General features: G+C 33.8%; 2 protein-coding genes across 4 annotated transcripts; both read left to right on the forward strand.

Annotated features, from left to right (window-relative positions):
- The first annotated feature begins 839 nt into the window (after nt 1–839).
- LOC103502493 (membrane-associated progesterone-binding protein 4) lies at nt 840–6,467 on the forward strand. Of its 3 annotated transcripts, XR_007822660.1 has the most exons (10): nt 840–1,085; nt 2,420–2,496; nt 2,912–2,983; nt 3,408–3,445; nt 3,769–3,812; nt 4,110–4,156; nt 4,340–4,514; nt 4,723–5,128; nt 5,311–5,395; nt 5,481–6,467. XR_007822660.1 is itself a non-coding variant. In XM_008466437.3 (8 exons), exons 1-8 carry the CDS (start codon nt 879–881, stop codon nt 4,888–4,890), a joined length of 828 nt encoding a protein of 275 aa, XP_008464659.2. In that variant the 5' UTR covers nt 840–878; the 3' UTR covers nt 4,891–5,304. The 3 variants fall into 3 exon arrangements, 1 of the variants encoding a protein (XP_008464659.2); XR_540559.3 differs by having other exon boundaries at nt 5,311–6,467; XM_008466437.3 differs by lacking the exons at nt 5,311–5,395; nt 5,481–6,467 and having other exon boundaries at nt 4,723–5,304.
- Nucleotides 6,468–8,211: 1,744 nt separating this feature from the next.
- Nucleotides 8,212–14,550, forward strand: LOC103502494 (putative leucine-rich repeat receptor-like protein kinase At2g19210). Its single transcript, XM_008466438.3, has 13 exons — nt 8,212–8,373; nt 8,471–9,017; nt 9,103–9,578; nt 9,799–9,937; nt 10,016–10,087; nt 10,208–10,279; nt 10,359–10,439; nt 10,735–10,886; nt 10,975–11,186; nt 12,218–12,344; nt 12,758–12,820; nt 12,913–13,102; nt 13,803–14,550. Exons 1-13 carry the CDS (start codon nt 8,286–8,288, stop codon nt 14,221–14,223), a joined length of 2,640 nt encoding a protein of 879 aa, XP_008464660.2. The 5' UTR covers nt 8,212–8,285; the 3' UTR covers nt 14,224–14,550.
- Nucleotides 14,551–18,350: the final 3,800 nt, after the last annotated feature.

An 18,350-nucleotide genomic window follows, 5' to 3' on the forward strand; every position in this document is an offset into this window, starting at 1 on the left:
ATGGATTAGGAGGTGTGCCAATTTAATTTTGAAATAAATAATGAAAGTTTGGAAGATGCGAGATGGGTGCAAGATACGTGCAAGATAAACCATGAGGGTCTAAGAGACTTACTAAACATGCATAAAAACAATTCAAACTAATGCTCACAATATAAGATAATACAAAATAGATAGAAGCTAGAGTGGTTTGAAAAGCATCCATAGCAGCAACATGAAAAATTGCTCACAGTATAAGATAATACAGAATAGATAGAAAGCAATGTAGATTAAAAAAAAAGAAAACCTTTATTCCTTCTATTTCTATTACTTACTCCTCCTCTATTTGAACCAACTAAATCCTCTAATTCAATTCATTTTTCACTACCCATTGAACTTTCTAAGAACCTAAACCAAACTTACTAAACTAATTTACAGCAAATAATTTCATTCCAAAAACCAGACATTTACGGATGAAACTAGCAACAAATACCCCAACCAAACATTTACAGCAAATAAATTGAAAATGGGTTAGAGATGAAACTCACCAAAATAAGAGAAAACGCTTGAAGTTGATTGAATGGTTCGAAGAGGAGCGACGAAATGCACTGGACGACCGACGAACAGCGAGCGACGAATGGCCGGAGTATCTCCGAACGACACTGGAGCAGAGTATCGAACCACAATGTTTTTACTTCAGTTGTTCTACACGAAAGAGAAAGAAAAGGAAACTCTACCCGAAAGAGAAGAGAAAGCGATTGTGGAGAGAAGGGAAAACGAACGTGGAAGAGGGAAAGGAAAAGAGAAAGAGAAATTTAATAGAGGACAATTTTGTGTATTTATATCTAAATTGTCCTAAAACTATTCATTTTAAGAAACTTCTAGCTTTGGCAATCGGCTTCATGACAATGGCCACTGATCTCTCTCAGCAAAAACCCAGTGAAGAAGCCCATGCGCATGGGAGTTCGAGCTCGGTGAAGGGCAAGGAAATGGGGGGAAAGATCACGGGATGGGTTTTAGCTTCTATAGTGGCTATCTTTGCGCTTTTCATCGGGGTTTCCTTCAAATCCCGATACAAGATCTCCTCCATCTCTCCCTCCGCTCAACAGGTACGAGCTTCTTCTTGTTGAAGTTTGATGAAGATCACGGGCTTGTTAATTATACTTGTATTTAGTTTTGAAAGACAACTAGTATTTCTATCTTGATCTTTTGTCTGAAGTCATGTCTCTCCTTTCTGTTATTAAGAGTATGCTGGTACTTTATGAATTTTCGAGTATATTTATCAGAAAGCGTTTTTTGGGATTTGGTAGAGCTCCACTTATGATTGTCAAACTGTTTAACATCTTTAGTTCGTTCTACATGTGGGCGAGATTTTTTGGATGTGCTACTTAATGCTATGGAAAATGGGTTATTGATTTGATGGCGGGAATTTTACCCACAGTTTGGTTACCGTTTCTAGTTGAGGGACAGATGGCCTTTGGTTAAATGTTTTGAGATGGGGTTCCTGGCGTTGTTTTCTGCTGCTATGGCATAAATGGTTGGTTGCCATTATTTTATTGGGACCCGGTGATTAGAGTTTGATAAATGGGAGAAATTGAATTTAATTTAAAAATTGCACTCAAAGTGGTTACATTGATTGAAAGGAAGATTGGAGACGTGGTTTCTGGTTTAGAACGGTTGTGCTTGTGGCATGAAAAAGGCTCTTTATAGCAGTCAATTATAGCTAGGCAAGAGAGGCAGATTTATTGTTAATACTAATGCTCTAGTCGAACATTCTCTGGATTTTTAAAGTATTTGATGAAGGTTTCCCTATCTTATGAAGGGGCATCGGTTAGAAAATTGACCTTTTGGAGGATCCGTGGATCAACTTTTGTGTAGTTACTTGCTCAAACGTGTAGCAGTTTGTCATCAAATAAATTGTTAAGCACTCAGAACATCTCTGACAATCAGAAAGAGGAAAGAAGAAATTGGGTCTCTTTCCTTAATTCCTAATATACCCTATTCCTAAGCCTTCCATTGGTGAATATGAAGAATTTGATGTATGGGATACTCCTTTGCATCCAGCTCACCCATTTAGGCACGGAGCTTCTCGTATCAGCGAACAAGAATTTAAAATCTTCTATGCATATGTCCAACAACCACCCTTTTCTGCTTGCTATTTTTTTTTCATCAATGGTTTCTGTTGTTGCTTTTGAAGGTGGTTTGTTCACATGTAAGATTAGCGAGATCCATTCGTAGATGAAATAAAGAAATTTGTAGGTTTCTTTGCACATTTTATGCCATGCAAAGCGTATATGAAATAAAGAAATGACTAGATTTCCTTTAAATTTTGTAATTCCAATCTGTTGAACGTGTTGATGGAGAGATGGAGGCTTCAATTTCTAAACAATTTAAGTTGGTAGAGTCTTATACTTTTATTTTAAGTTCTTGTTTGGTTTTGTAGAAACTCTTCAAAGTTGATGAGCTAGCTTTGTATAATGGAACAGACAAGGGATTGCCTATCCTTCTTGGAATTCTTGGGTACTCTCCGCCTTCCTTCCAACTCACCCTCCAAAACTTTGTCTATGTTATTTTCCCTTCCCCCCTCTCTTCTTCTTCTAGTGTCTGATACAAGTCTCGTACAAAGACACAATAGTCAAACCATGTTTCTGTTTCTTAATTTATGATTTATGAGATTGTGTAGAAAATGGACAAAATAAATTATGATAATTTAAAGTGTTGGCTGTTGAACCCGTTAGCCTCATCTTTTTTGTGGTGGTGCTTTTGAAGTTATATCATTAGTCTGAACATAAGAAATACAAAAGGTCTTGGGTTGAAACATCCTTATCCCGACAACGTATAGGAAAGCATGTCAATTGTGACATGGTTAAGCGAAAGGGTTATTTCATGAGAATCAATCCCTTGCTATTTAACCTCTAATAATTGGATTTTTCAGATCGGTATTTGATGTGACAAAAGGAAAATCTCACTATGGTGTGGGAGGAGGCTATAATCATTTTGCTGGAAGGTTCGTGATCTCTTCTTTTCTCGTTAATCTCTTGCATCTTCCGTTTCGTCTTATACTGCATGACAAAGCTTTTGAATCATCTGTTCTGTCAATGGTTCAGTTGTCATGTTTTTTTTCTTTGTGCATTTGTGTTTGTCTTTTGTGGCTATTAATTTCAGTATTAATATCTTGATGGGCCATTTTCCCTCTGCTGTACTTGCCACTCATTTTCCTTCTGCTATACTTTCCACCAAGGACAGTGTTGAAGACTTTTATAAAGCATAAATTTCCAATTTAAATTTTACTAGTTCCTTACTGATCCAAATATGTTTGGTTTCTTTTAACAAGACCTTGATAATTAATTGCCACTTTGTTTTAGTCTTCCCATGTACATATGGTAATGCATTGATATATTTTTTTTCATCGTGGTTGTTTCTAAGAACAGAGACGCTTCTCGTGCATTTGTATCAGGAAACTTCACAGGTATTTATGGTTTCTTTTCCTGAAGGATAAATATTTTGTCAATTTCTAGTAATAAATTTACAACTTTGTTTACTACTAACGCAATATAACAGACCATCTGAGTGGCCTAGAGATATGGTGAAACCTTTATTTTCTTTGGGATGTCAACAAGAAATATGTACTAAGTCACTCGTTGTCTATAGGGCAAGGGCGAGGAGAGGGAGAGAGTGGTTGGGAATAAGAACTAAGAAAAAATGATCCATAGAAGAAAAGTGTTTCATACGTGTCATTATCTAAACACCATTTAAGTGTCAATTGAACTCTATCATTTGTTATTGTCATAGGGGAAGGACTCACTGATTCTTTGCGGGGTTTGTCAAATGCTGAGGTACTCTAATTGCTTATATAAATTTTCAATAAGGGCAAGGAATTGCCCTTAAATATTTACTGTTGCTTATTGTTTGTGCTCGCATTCTTTAGCTTTGTAGAACTTCTGCCCATCGAAACCCATCATTCCACTCTTTGGTATAATGCTACAATTTTCTATTGAGTTTTCAATGAAGCATTCTACCATAGAGAATAGTTTATCTTTTTATCTTATTGCATTAGTGTGACAAATACCTCAGTGTATATTATTTATATACTTGCTTTCTACATCTGACTGTTGCACTAACTAATCTTGTAGATCAAGAGTGTTGTTGAATGGCGGAGTTTTTACCAAAAAACCTACACGTAAGTTGGCAGTTGTAGTGTCTATTATCTTATATGACACGTGATGACAATTATTGAAACTGTTATGCATGTATTTTGAGTATGGAACTTTGGTTAATTTATTAAAAGACGACTGATTTGTGAATGATACATGTTATTATGGGAATAAATGATCGAGAGTAATGCTCTTGGCCTTCATTACAGACTTGTAGGTAAGTTGGTGGGTCTTTACTATGATGATCAAGGAAACCCCACTAAGCATTTAAAGGGAGCCGAGGCAAAGGCTGCCAGAGGTGCACAGCTTTTGAAGAAACAAAAGAAAGAGGAAGATAAACTGCCGAGTTGTAATTCGAGATGGAGTCAGGGAGAAGGTGGTGAGGTATATATTCCTCGATCTAGTCTTGGGATTTTCCTATCAGCTTCTCTATGTTTACTTCTTATAACATTATCTAGAATTTATGCAATCTACCTAAGAGATATATTTGATGATAAGTCTGAGAAATGAATATTGTGTTCTTTCATTTCTCTCAGCGAAAGCTTGTTTTTTAGATTGTGACAATTTGACTTTCTTTTTAACACACCCTTAGGTCTGGTGTGATGATGGCTTCCCGAGGTTGGTACAGAGGCCTCTAGAAATTGCATTGACCGGGAAGATGAGCAAACGATGCGCTTGCTTTAGGGAAGATCAACTGGATGAGCCAGGATTAGAAGTTTATGATGGTTGTGACTACCAAGCCAAGACTTGTCGTGTTTAAAGAGCCATTACAAACAACCTTTAGCTTGTCAGTTGTCAGTCAACATATAACGTCTCACATGCATTGGAAGCAAGTTTATTTTTAGTTATCATCCTGATACTAAAGAGGCAATGAAACCTGATGGAGATCGACTGAAACGGCCAATAGATTTGGCAATACGACATGCCAAATCTTTTTTTTTTTTTTTTTTTCCTTCTGTTGGAAAGATGTGGAGGCCAGGCATTGACCGTGTACACAGGTATGTGATTATATATTTTTGTAGCACAACGCTGTTCATTGATCATCTTCATTTTCAGTTCCCTGTCTGGCTGCCTGCTGTCTATATCTTTGTTTGCTTTTTCAGAGCCAATGATATGAACTTGAAAAATACTGATGTATTTTGATGTTAGTTTTATTTATTGCCCTCTTTTATAATCACAGCTGCAAGACATGAATAGACACACCTTGTCTCTGAATTCTGATGTTGCTACACTAACTACCGATTCGTTCCCAGCATTGACACAAGGTTGATTTGTTTGCTTTTTGACGAAACATGGTTTAATCCATATGAATTAGACTTAAGCTTATGTTGGTCTTATAATGTTCTGCAGATTACAGCACAAAAAAGGTATATAGCTATCTTTAGTTTAGATGTTATTCCTAAGGCTTGTTTGAACTGAACTTTCTAAAAAATATTTTCCTTGCACTTGAAATCATTTTTTTAAAACTTGGTAAAACTTAGAAAGTTATTTCAAACCAACTCTAAATTTTTCCTTTCTTTTCCATTACTTATTGATCAGTTGATCAATTAATATTTTAAATACAGGTATGTAAGGTTGGTTTTAGTTCAATTCTATTTACGCCTAATTGAATCGATTAATTTTAAAGAAATTATTTTCCGCTCAAGGTTGGATCAGAAGAAATCCATCGTTTAATTTGTCTGGTTTGTATTGACTACCAAAATGGTTGAACTGAATGGAATGGATTTTGTCTTGCCACTAGTAAAATAGAAGATCTTATGATGATTAGTATTATTCTGTTAGAAGATAATTTGTCAATTATACCTCACAATCAATAAATTATAAACTAAAGTCAATAACACCAGTTGGGAGAAGGTGTTGGTGAAGTGGCCCATCAAGTATCTCGAAGGTTTGGCTTTGTTGACAGGCCTTAACGATATTGTTGCTTTCTTTGGTGGAGGCTCTTTTCCCCTGTTTTTTGGGGGAATCTGATTGTATTGAGCTTATTAACTTGATATTGCATGAGTCGATGGATTTGTTTGAGGTCAGTTCCCTTGTGGGCGATATTGAGCTGGTTGCTGTCAATGCCTAGGCGCGTTCTTTCTGTTGGTGCCTACACTCCTCGAATGAGGTGGCTCACCGTCTTGCGAACGTTTTTTGAAATGGGGGGTTTATAGGATTCTTTCCTCTTCTTCTCCGTCCGAGGAATTGGGTTTTTATTGTGATTGTATGCCAGACTGGTTTTCCTCTGCCCTTCGTGATGAGGTTTGTTGAGAGTTTTGGTTGTTTTAATGAATGTGTTCAAAAAAAAAAACAATTATAAACTAAAGTCAATGAGGATTTAAGCTTATATTAAAACAGTCGAATCATTGGATGTGATGCGACTTTTATTTAGTAATTGGATATGACATTATTAGTAATTGAAATTGACCTTAATAAACTAAGGTCGGTGTTAACAATGTTTTTGAAATTATATGAACTTGTAATTTTAAGTTCTATTTTAACATTTGTATAGGTTTGAAAGCTTATTATAATTAAAAGCTCGTAGGTGTGATTGTAACTTGTACCGTTTGAAAAAAAATGATGACTATCAAAGTAGAGTTGAGCAATGATGAGAATTAGATGAACAATAATTTCTTTTCGGATAGTTAAGACATCAATTTTGATTTGATTCTCTGATTTGCATAGATAAATTAAAAAACTATTTTTATGTGTGGTTTGATTTTTTAAAAAGAATAATAAATTGTAAAAACTATCCTAAAGTACGGTGGTAGATGCATTATACCATTTAACTATCGAAAAAAATATTTTAAGAAAAACAAATCCTCTAACTTATGAAAATTATAAAAATTGAATCCTCCAACAATTAAACTTGTGCAATGGTAAAATACAACAAAATATTACGATTAAGATAGACTGTGTGATATTTTATGATAATTGTAAATATTTTTATACGATTAAGATAGAATATGTGATATTTTATGATAATTGTAAATATTTTTATAAGTTTAAATTTGACGATTCCAGATTCTTGCCATTTACGTGAAAATACAATTTTTAATTTGGTGGGATGCAAAGGAGAGTGTCCGGAGACAAACAAACTAATTTTCTAAAGAAAAAGAAAAACCCACAAACAAACGTCTTCTCCTCCTTCATCTCTAGGCGCCAATCATCATCGTTAGTTAGTCGTTAGTGTTACTACTTCAGAGTTCAGCAACGCTTTGAGAATTCGTTACCAATTATTTCTCTCTACTTTCAGATCAATTTCTACTCTTCTTCGCTATCTTTGACTTTGCATTTCTTTATTGTATATCTTTCCGCGTTCCCAGTTCGTGTTTTCTCCAACTCTATCTCTCTCTCTGGTTCTCCAAGATTCTCGCTGAATTTGTCAATGCAGGTTATTATTATTCCAATCTCTTTCTTTCTTGCACCGGTCTTTTAATGTTTTTGTCGAAATAAATTTATTCATATCCTTATTTTATGATCCACATGGACTTTGAAGTTAGTTTTACTTTTGTTTAAAAACTTTTACTTATACTTTGATTTTGCAAATCGATTCAGTATGCTCCAAACAATATTTTATTGTTAAAACACGTAATGAAAGTTGACATGGGGAGGAGTTGTAAATGGGGTATGCCATTTTAGCTTGTTGGGTTCTCACTCCGTATTAGATAACTTGAGATTCTATCTTAAAATCATTTAGCAAGAAAAGAAATAAGGAAATAATGGATTATGGAATTTTTGACCTCCAGACAAGTAGAAGTATTAGAGCATTTTGAGTAGTTTAACCTAAATGTTATGTTGTATAATAGAATAAACAACGATGTCAATGATTTTGATTTGACTTAGAATCATTTACCATATAAAGAGAGATTAAAGATTTTTCTGTCAACTATGACAGCTATGGAGAGTAAAGTCTCCCTCCCTTCGACATTCTTTTTTAATAAGACGTCCTTAAAATAATTCAACTTGGCTTTAACTGGATTTTCATAATGATATAATAAAAAGAATGGCTAGCGTAAGTGGGTCATATAATGCTCCTAAAGGCTGTTTGATTTGGTCGATCAGGCTGTTTGATTTGGTCGATCAGGCTGTTTTTTACATGTTTTCGTAAAAATAAACACACTATAAACACCCACATATGATTTCTTGTTGCTCTCTTTCCAATTAGGACCAATGATTATGGAGCAGATAAAATACTTCCTCCTTCAGATCTTTGTTGTTTTAGCCATTTCATTTCTTGTTTCTGCACAGGATCAGTCAGGTTTTTTCTTGTGTTTCAATCAGTTGCATATTCAAATTGGTATTATCCTTCTATAAGAAAAATAACTGTCCATCTCTTTGTGTTCTTTGTTGTTCAGGATTCATCAGCATTGATTGTGGAATTTCAGGGATTTCAAGCTACAAAGACAGTGTAACAAACATAAAGTACATTTCTGATGTAAACTTCACAGAAACTGGAATAAGTAAGAGCATATCATCGGATTTCAACACTACCACTCTTCCACAACAGTTTCGGTATGTTAGAAGCTTTCCCGAAGGAGAAAGAAACTGTTACACCATAAAGCTTGCTCAAGGCAAAGGTTACAAGTATTTGACCAGAGCAAGTTTTATGTATGGAAACTATGATGGTCAAGGTCGTGCTCCAGTTTTCGATCTATACATGGGAGTTGATAAATGGGATACAGTAGTAATGGGGAATGAATCCAACATCATAATCAAAGAAGTTGTACATGTACTTCCTACATCTTCCATATGCATTTGTTTGGTCAATACTGGCTTTGGATCACCTTTTATATCAGCATTGGAGCTTAGGCTTTTGAAAAATGCAAGTTATGCCACTGATTTTGATTTGCTAGCACTCCACAGACGGTTGGACATTGGTTCAACGATCAACAGAACCGTCAGGTAAGATGTTTATGCGAAAAAAAAGTTAATGAAACTTGTTTTGCTTTTATTGAAGCTGATGAGTGAATGTCCTTGTCTCTTTCAGGTACAATGATGACATTTCTGATAGGATCTGGGTGCCTTCTAACTTTCTTAACTATAAAATTATAAGCACTTCATCTACAGTTGATTCGGTAGGTAGCAATTCTTATAATTTACCAAGAATTGTAATGAGCACTGCCATCACAACCTATAACGCTAGTGATCCTCTGGAATTTCGCTGGGCTCCTGAAGATCCCAGTGCTAGATATCATATATTCCTGCACTTTGCTGATTTGGAAAAGCTTCAAGCCAACCAATTAAGGGAATTTAACATCTATCAAAATGGGAATTATTTTCATGGACCTTTCTCTCCTGATTACTTGCAGTCAACTACATTGTTTAGCGTAGCCCCATTGAGTGGAGAAAAAATTGCATTTTCATTATCAAAAACTAATGCATCAAATCTTCCTCCCATCCTCAATGCTCTTGAAATCTACTTGGTGCTTGACACGTTGCAATCACGCACCGATGAGCAGGACAGTACGTGCTGAATTTTAATTGACAGTACATTTCTCTTCGTCATTTGACTGTTTTCAAATATAGCAAAATGAACCAACTTATTTACAGATATAGCAAAAAGTAAAATTTTGCTGTATTTGTAAATATTTTAAGTAGTTTCGCTATTTAAAATAGTTTTTAATATAAGATGCAATGTAATCATACTCTCATGCTCTTTCGGTTTTGCATTTGGATATTGCAGTTACTGCTTTGATGAACATCAAATCATTTTATGGAGTGAGAAAGAACTGGCAGGGTGATCCATGCCAGCCAAAATCTTTTTTGTGGGATGGTCTTATTTGTAGCTACGATGACCTGAGTCCTAATAGAATCACCACCTTGTGAGTTTTCAAGAATACTATCCTTTGGCTGTATTCTTATCTATTTTCTTTCATGGACTTCTATAAACTCGACAACAGGAACTTATCTTCAAGTGGATTGGTGGGGGAAATAACTACGTATGTATCTGAATTGACATCATTACAATATTTGTAAGTCAAGAATGATTATGCAACCTCCTTGTTTGATGGTTTTTCTGATAATGTAACTAGAAGGGCTTTTCCCATTCTTTGTACCAATAATCAGTGGTCTAAGTGAACTGCTTATGCCAGGGATTTGTCGAACAATAACTTGAGTGGACCAGTGCCCGGTTTTCTATCCAAATTGCCGTCCTTGAAAGTTCTGTGAGTAACTTTTCACAAAAAATGAATGATCAATATATTTTGTTAGATAACTAATAACGGACTGGCAATATATTTGCAGAGATTTGAGGGACAATCCACTCCTAGGTTCTATACCAAGCGAACTCATGGAAAGATCGAAGAACGGATCCCTTTCAATAAGGTATGTCATCTTTGTTGCAAGTTTTAAAAAAATTGAGTTGTTCCGAGAGAGTTTCAATAGTGTTGGTTTGTTTTCATGCTATTTTTCTTGTTTTTGTCAATCTTTTATGGATGTTTCTGTATGTATTCGTTCTCGTGCCTATTAAAACAAAAAGATTTCTTTGACAAATGCAATATGTTTTACCTATCATTAAACATCTCCAAAGATCAAGAACTATGGTGTTTAAGGAGATAAATGTTAGTGATTACTACTATAATTTAAAATCTTGATTATGTTGTCATTTGCTTTATGGAAGGGTTGGAGCTGGAGGAAACACGGATCTTTGTGCTTCATCTTCTTGTCCAAAGAAGAAAAAGAGCTACGTTGTTATAATTGTAGCAATAGTTTCATCGTTTCTTGTCCTCTTAGCTGCAACATCAGTCTTGATAATATTGTGGAGAAAAAGAGGTTAGAGTACAATTTTATTGTGCAGATTTGTGAGAGTTTGAAGACATACTTTCATGATCATGCTTTTTAAACCATCACCTATTGACAGCTCGGAAACAGCCCGTCATAAAACTCGGAAAACTAGAGGAAAATAAACAGCAACTATCTTACTCTGAAATACGGCGTATAACAAACAACTTTGAGAGACAAATTGGAGAAGGGGGTTTTTCAAAAGTATTCCTTGGTAATTTGGATGATAGTCAAGTCGCCGTGAAGGTCCTTAAGTCTTCGGTTCAAGGTTATAAAGAATTTGAAGCAGAGGTAATTCGTCGTCATCACCGTCCTTGAATATCATCCTGATTTGATTTTTTAGTTTCTAGTCTAGTTCTTAGCTCTTCTAGAGTATCTTATTCGAGATGGTTACGGAAGAACATTCTTATTGTTACGAATCACCAAACAAAGAATATGAAAAATGTAAAAGAAGAAAGGATTGACGCACAAATTTATATGATTCATTAACAATGCGTTAGCTACAAGCCTACATCTACAGGATAAAGAGAAAACATTATCAAAATGAATGTTATAGAATATAGAATAATGGTACCAGTAAGAGGGTCATAATTATAAATAACCACAAATAATTAAATATGTTGAATACTAATTTTAAATAGGTTTTGGGGTGTTGCTTCCAAACCCCACCGGCATGACTCCGTATTTGTTGTGCTAGTACCAAATAACATATTCAAGACATTTCATTCGTGGTGTGTTTTTGTTGATTATATATGTCAGTAAACAAGAATTTACTGCTAAGCTGTTAGCTTTTGGGTATATGGCAGTGTGTGCTGGCAATAAATAATGACAAAACATTCCTATGAATCTATGATGGCACTCGTTTCCTGATCTTAAGGATATAATAAAATTGCAAGAACTAAGTTGAAGAAGGTATTTATCCATCCATTTTTCGAGAAAGAAAAAAGGCCTAGCGTCAGTAAACAAGTGAAAGAGACCCAAGTAAAAAGGAAAAAAACAAAGGATGAATTTTACTTTAAGAGAAATATAAATGGATTCGAAAGAAGGGCGGAACGAAATCCAAAAGAGTTACAAAAGATTTTCTTCAAAAGAAAGGACCTGATTATGAAACTTCGTGTCCTGAAATAAAAAAGTTTTGAAGTAAAAAATAGATACCACTCTAAGCTCCATGATGTCTTTGATTCTTCTTCGATTGATTATTGTTCTTCATTAGTTTTCTTGAATGCTTGTGTTATTGTTTTCAATTGCTTGAACAAATCTTGATTTCTCTTTCTACTTTTCTGTTCTGTATCATGAAAAGTATTCCTTTGTTTATATTACAGGTTAAACTTTTGTTGAGAATTCATCATCGAAACTTGACCAGCCTTGTTGGATACTGCTGCGAAAAAACCAACCTGGTTCTAATTTATGAGTACATAAACAATGGCAACTTAAAAGAGCATCTATCAGGTTTCTTTTGCTGTTTGAATTTCTATTTTAGAGAGAATAACACCATTTTTAACCCTTTTTCTTGTTACGAATTCCCATAAACAAAGAATATGACAAATGTAGAAAAAGAGAGAGTACACACAGATTTACATGATTCACTAACGGTGTGTTGGCTACGTCCACAAGTCAGAGGGAGAACGATACGATATTATTAGTGAGGATGTTATAAAATATAGAACGACGTTACTAGGGTTTGAGGGTTTCTATACTGGACTTCTCTACCTTAGAGTCATAATCATAAATAACCATACATAATTAAATGTGTTGAATACAAATTCTAGATAATAGATTCAAGCCATTCTTACATTTTCTATAGGTTCGTTATCATCAATATTGACTAGTGAATAGTAACTGAAGATTAAAATGATATGTAGGTAGCAAAGCCAGTTTTCTCAGTTGGGAGGAAAGGATGCAAGTAGCAGTCAATTCAGCTCAAGGTTGGATGCAATTCTAGCTAATGTTGTTTATAACAATGTTTTTGTATTGTTTATGATTGCTCTTTGGATTGAATGAGGTCTTTGAAATCTAGGGCTGGAGTATCTGCATCATGGTTGTAAGCCACCAATTGTTCATAGAGATGTGAAATCTGCAAACATCCTTTTGACTGAAAGATTCCAAGCTAAAATAGCTGATTTTGGTCTATCAAAGAGTTTTCCAACCGAAAGTCGTACTCATATGACGACTGTTGTTGCGGGGACCAATGGTTATCTCGATCCTGAGTAAGTATATTTTGGTTTTTTATCAACTTCACATTGATGTAGTGAAAAGAAAGAAAGTTTAAGAGACGCAAACTCTCAAAAGGAGAAAAAATATACGAATGAATAATACAATCAAATAGAGATCAACTGTCAAACAACTTCGATCGGCACGTTTACTTCAAATATGGATAAACAAAGGCATTACAAAACGAGCTACCAAAGAAACCGAAAAAATGAGCACCAACCAACAAAGAACAAACTGAAAATTTTTCAACAATGCACGAATTGATGAACCAACACAAGGATTCTTCAAAAGAAACTTTTTAATAACGCTCTAAAACCTTCCAACAAAAGAACGAAATAGAGCCCAACAAAACTTCCAAAAACCACCACTTAAAACTTCCAAAAACCGCAAACATGAATCCAACCACCCTTGATGAAGCAACCCCCTCGAATTTCTTTTCTCAATGGGGCTTGATCTGGAGTAGGTTTTCATCCTTTATTAATCTATATTCTTTGAATAGACTAAATAGTCGGTATCTATAATACGGCAACAGAGAGACTAACATAAAAGGCAGGTTTGTGTGAAATCACCATTATAATAAAACACACAAATAGTTGAATGACTTTACTGTTCTTGCATATATCCCTATAGACTCAATAAATCAATATATGAAACTTCTTATACTTTCCAAAACCAATTCATGGATCTTGGGTGCAGGTATTATGCAACTGGCTGGTTGACTGAGAAAAGTGATGTTTATGGTTTCGGAGTTCTTATATTGGAAATCGTCACTTCCCGTCCAGTCCTGATGATCGACAGAGCTTCTTCACAGAAATATCATATAAGCCAATGGGTTATGCAATTGCTGAAAACGGGTGATATAAGGAGTATTGTTGATCAGAAGGTGAGGGAAAACTTTGACTTGAGTTCTGCTTGGAAGGCAGTGGAGATTGCAATGAAATGTTTGTCATTGAATTCCATTGATAGGCCAAGCATGAAAGAAGTAGTTTCGGAGTTGAGCGAGTGTTTGGCGTTAGAGAAAGCTCGAAAAAGAAGAAATGTTTACTCTGATATGAGAAAATCAAATGCAGTTAGTAGGAATTTCAGAGAGAGTGAAGTAACACCTTTTGCTAGATAGAGGTTCTATTTGTCTGTGATTCTAAACAATTCTATTGCAAAAATATGATATGTAAAAGAGTATGAACAACAATTTGATGTCCTTGGCATTGTCAATGTTTGTTCATATTATGAACTAACAAATAGCCCAAGTGGTTTGAGATGCGAAGCAATGAGATTGTAATTTCTGCATCAAACTAAGAGCCTCTGCATAGTTCTTGTAAATAGCCGAATGCACTCAGCTCGACTTACCTAAAGTGAGTGAACGACCAAGGAGTCTGTAATTAGAATCTTCCATCTCTTATTGTGCTCAAGCAAAGAAAAATCTTCAAAATATGAATTCTTGGACTTTCGTATTTTGGATTTTAGTTTTTATTTACTATTGATAGATCGTACACGAGGTGTATTTTTATTTATTATTAGAGGTAACAAATATAGCAATTATATTTAAAATATTAGCACACCTAGCAAGATTTAAAAAGAAAGTTACAAATATCTTAAAATCGACCATGTTTCAAATATTGATTTATCATTATAAGATTCTATCAACAATAGAGGTTTATCATTGATATATTTTGTTATATTTGCAATTTTAAAAAATATTTTTTATATACTTAATTATAATTTTTAAAATTGTTACTCCTTACAATTACTATGTTATTTATATAGCATTTGTAGAAAAACATTTTATCTAAAAAAAAGTATTTTGGCGGGTGTTTCTTAGAGCTTTTGTTATGGACTCGAAAACCCCATTTAAGTTTTGAAACAATTGTTGGAGTTGAATTATATATATATGTATATATATATGTGTGTGTGTGTAACTTGAAACAATAATGGTATAATGTCATACAAACAAAATGAAGTCTATCTACTTTTATAGTCAATTAATTGTGAAATGTTGAGCAAAAGTTAGCTTTAATGTTCAAATTACAAAATTTACATTTTGTTTGCTCATAATTCGATCTAGCTATTTCAAAGTTTTAATTATTTTTTTGAAGTTATATTTTTACTATTAAGTTATGTTTCACTTTGGCAATTTCATTATAAGAATTACTATTTCATTTTAGTTTGCTTACATAGTCGCTTTTAATGTAACAATCCGAGCTTTCAAATTAAGTTAAGGTCATTACTCAAAAAATAAAGATCAAATACATTTTAAAAAAAAAATAGGTTAACTAAAATCATTATAAAATAAATATCAAGATGTTCACAAAAACATAAAGTTATCAAACTTAACAAAAAGAAATTTTGAAAACATGACCCGTAAGTTCTAACAATTTTAAAGAACTAAAAACAAATAAATAAAACAAAATGTTTAAGTAAAATGGTTAGAATTTAAAAATATTGATAGACATATAAATATACTCACCGAAGGACCCACTACTAGTCCCACTAGGTGATCTGTTTAACATAGCATCATGTGTCCAACGGAGCACATCTGAGGGGTGAGATCGTACGAATATCCCTAAATCATGCGAGCAATCCCATGGGGACACTCTTAGTTGTGCGAGTGATCGCATCCCATGGGGACACTCTTAGTTGTGCGAGTGATCGCATCCCATGGGGACACTCTTAGTTGTGCGAGTGATCGCAGGTACAAACTTCATAACATATATGTAATAAGTAGGTATACCCCTAATCGTGCGAGTGATCCCGTTGGAACAGGCAATCCTGTATACATAACATAACTATCCCCTATACATAACATAACTATCCCCTAACCATGCACGTAATTCGTAGGTACACCCCTAATCGTGCGAGTAGTCCCGTAGGAACACCCCTAGTCGTGCGAGTGACCGATCACGATATAAACCCCTAGTCGTGCGAGTGACCGATCACGATATAACTGAGGTAAAAAACTTATCATGTAAAGTTAAAAGACACACCATAAACCAAAAGCATGTGACATCATCATAAGCATCATAACATATCATGAATATTAATCGTTACGTCCTTAAGCATGTGATTAACATATCATGAATCATAATAATCATAAACATAACAGTCATCATTAACAACATATCACCAATCATCGCCATCAACTTAACCTCAATCATAATCTATAGCATCGCGTTATGCATCTTATCTACCATCAATTACATAATCATAAATACATGTCGTCTCTTAAATTTAATTCGAAAGTCTAATAGTAGAGTCTCTTACCTCTAAATTTGTTAAATGTTTATTCCCTATTTAGCACAAAATTTGTTAAATGTTTATTCCCTATTTAGCACAGTCGAAGCTTTTCAAAAGACAAAACCCACATATTATTGGGAGAATTCCACATATTATTTTCCAAGGTATTATGGAAAAATCTAAATTAAATTAATTAGAGTACAAAATTTCCATTTAATGGGTACTACTCAAAACCCATTAAGACTTACCAAAATAGGTGGAAAAAGGACAAAAAATGAAGAGTGGCGGCTCAAAATGGCTTGAATAGAGAGGAACCGGCTCGACTGAGGCAGAATTGGCTGGGCGACTGACGCGGATCGAATGACGCTTCGACGAAGGGACGATTGGCGGTGAGCGACGACGCACGGAGGAGGCTTCGACAGCTCGATTGACAGCAACCTTTGCGACAAAGAGTTTCGACGATGACAACAACACCTGTTTAGGACGGAGCTTCACGGCGGCCGTCTACGGAGAAGGAAAATGAGAGGGGCAATGGTGGCGACAGTCGATTGGAGAGGAGCGACGACTAGGGTTAGGGTTTTTCCTTTAGATTTGTGAAGAGGATGAAGACGCAGAATGAGGGGTTTATTTACAATAATAATATTATTATTATCATTTCTCTCCCATTTCCCAAACACAAACAAATCTTTACCTCCCACTCCCATCCAAACAAACTTTTTCTCTCTCCTCTTTACTATCTCCTATTAAATAATAATTATATTTTTCATTATATAGCTATTACTTTAAACTTCTTTTTCTCTCACCCCAACATCTTTTTCCAAAATATTTCTCTTCAAATAAATTTCTTTATCTTTTTTTTTCAACAATACAATATCTTTCCTAAAATAATTATATCTCAACAATTATCTTAATCTTCTTTTTTCCAAAATGAATCTTTCCTTAACAAATTATATTTTAACAAATATAATTATCATTTTCATTTTTCATAATAGTTATATGTATATAAATTCATATATACACGTAAAAATTCCATATCTAAAAGAAAACCACTTCCCAATTTAATTAAATAAGCACCCAAGTTTATTTAATTAAACTCTAATTTCTAACAATTTATTAATAAATTGTTAAAGCAACGTCCATTTTTTTAACCTAATTACACAAAATTAAGATAATAATTTTAAAAAATTATTTAAATTTTCGACTTAAAATTAATTAATTTTTATTCAAATTTTATCACATCAAAATTCTAAATTAAAATTGAATGTCTTAGATTCATTCAATCTAGTAACTTTCTTAATCTAGCGTCTAACAGTAAATACTATAGAATTTATGTATTGATTGAATATAATTTTATCTCGTATCTTTTTGTTACTTTTCATACTTATCTAAGAACTCTACGTTCTCTCATTAATTTACTTTCACAATTATTGATAAAATTTGTCTTAAAACTCCACACGAACAAACACTAGTACTAACATATTAACTTCAAACCCAATTAAAATCAAACAATTAAAAGTAGGAACCAAACAAAGGAAAAAAAAAATAAATAAGTGAATTTCAAAATAAAAAAATATAACATTTTAAGCACATAGATACATGCCGAAAAATAAACACAGCTCGATACTTTCTTTATACCATCAATATTAAAATGAAGAGGGAATTTCGTGTTTGATTATCAAATTGTTGTTTGTTTTTAGTAATTCAACATAAATTCTCTCGATGTATTACAATGACCTACAAATTTTAAAATACAATAGCTGAATTCATAACCAAAGTCAAAAAATAAAAACAACATTTAAATTTTTTTAAAAATTTTGAAAATTTGGCATGATTTTTTGAACTCACTTCTTTACCATATAGAGTGATTTGTACATTTCTTAAATACAATAACTAAAATAAAAAAGGAAAAGTTTTTTTGGTTTTCAAAGATTGGTTTAATTTTTTAAATAAATATTAGGGGTCTTTTAAAAAAATATAAAAAAGTGACAAGTATCTACCTTATATATAGAACAA

This window comes from Cucumis melo, chromosome 7, assembly GCF_025177605.1.
Source record: "Cucumis melo cultivar AY chromosome 7, USDA_Cmelo_AY_1.0, whole genome shotgun sequence".
Taxonomy (NCBI): domain Eukaryota; kingdom Viridiplantae; phylum Streptophyta; class Magnoliopsida; order Cucurbitales; family Cucurbitaceae; genus Cucumis; species Cucumis melo.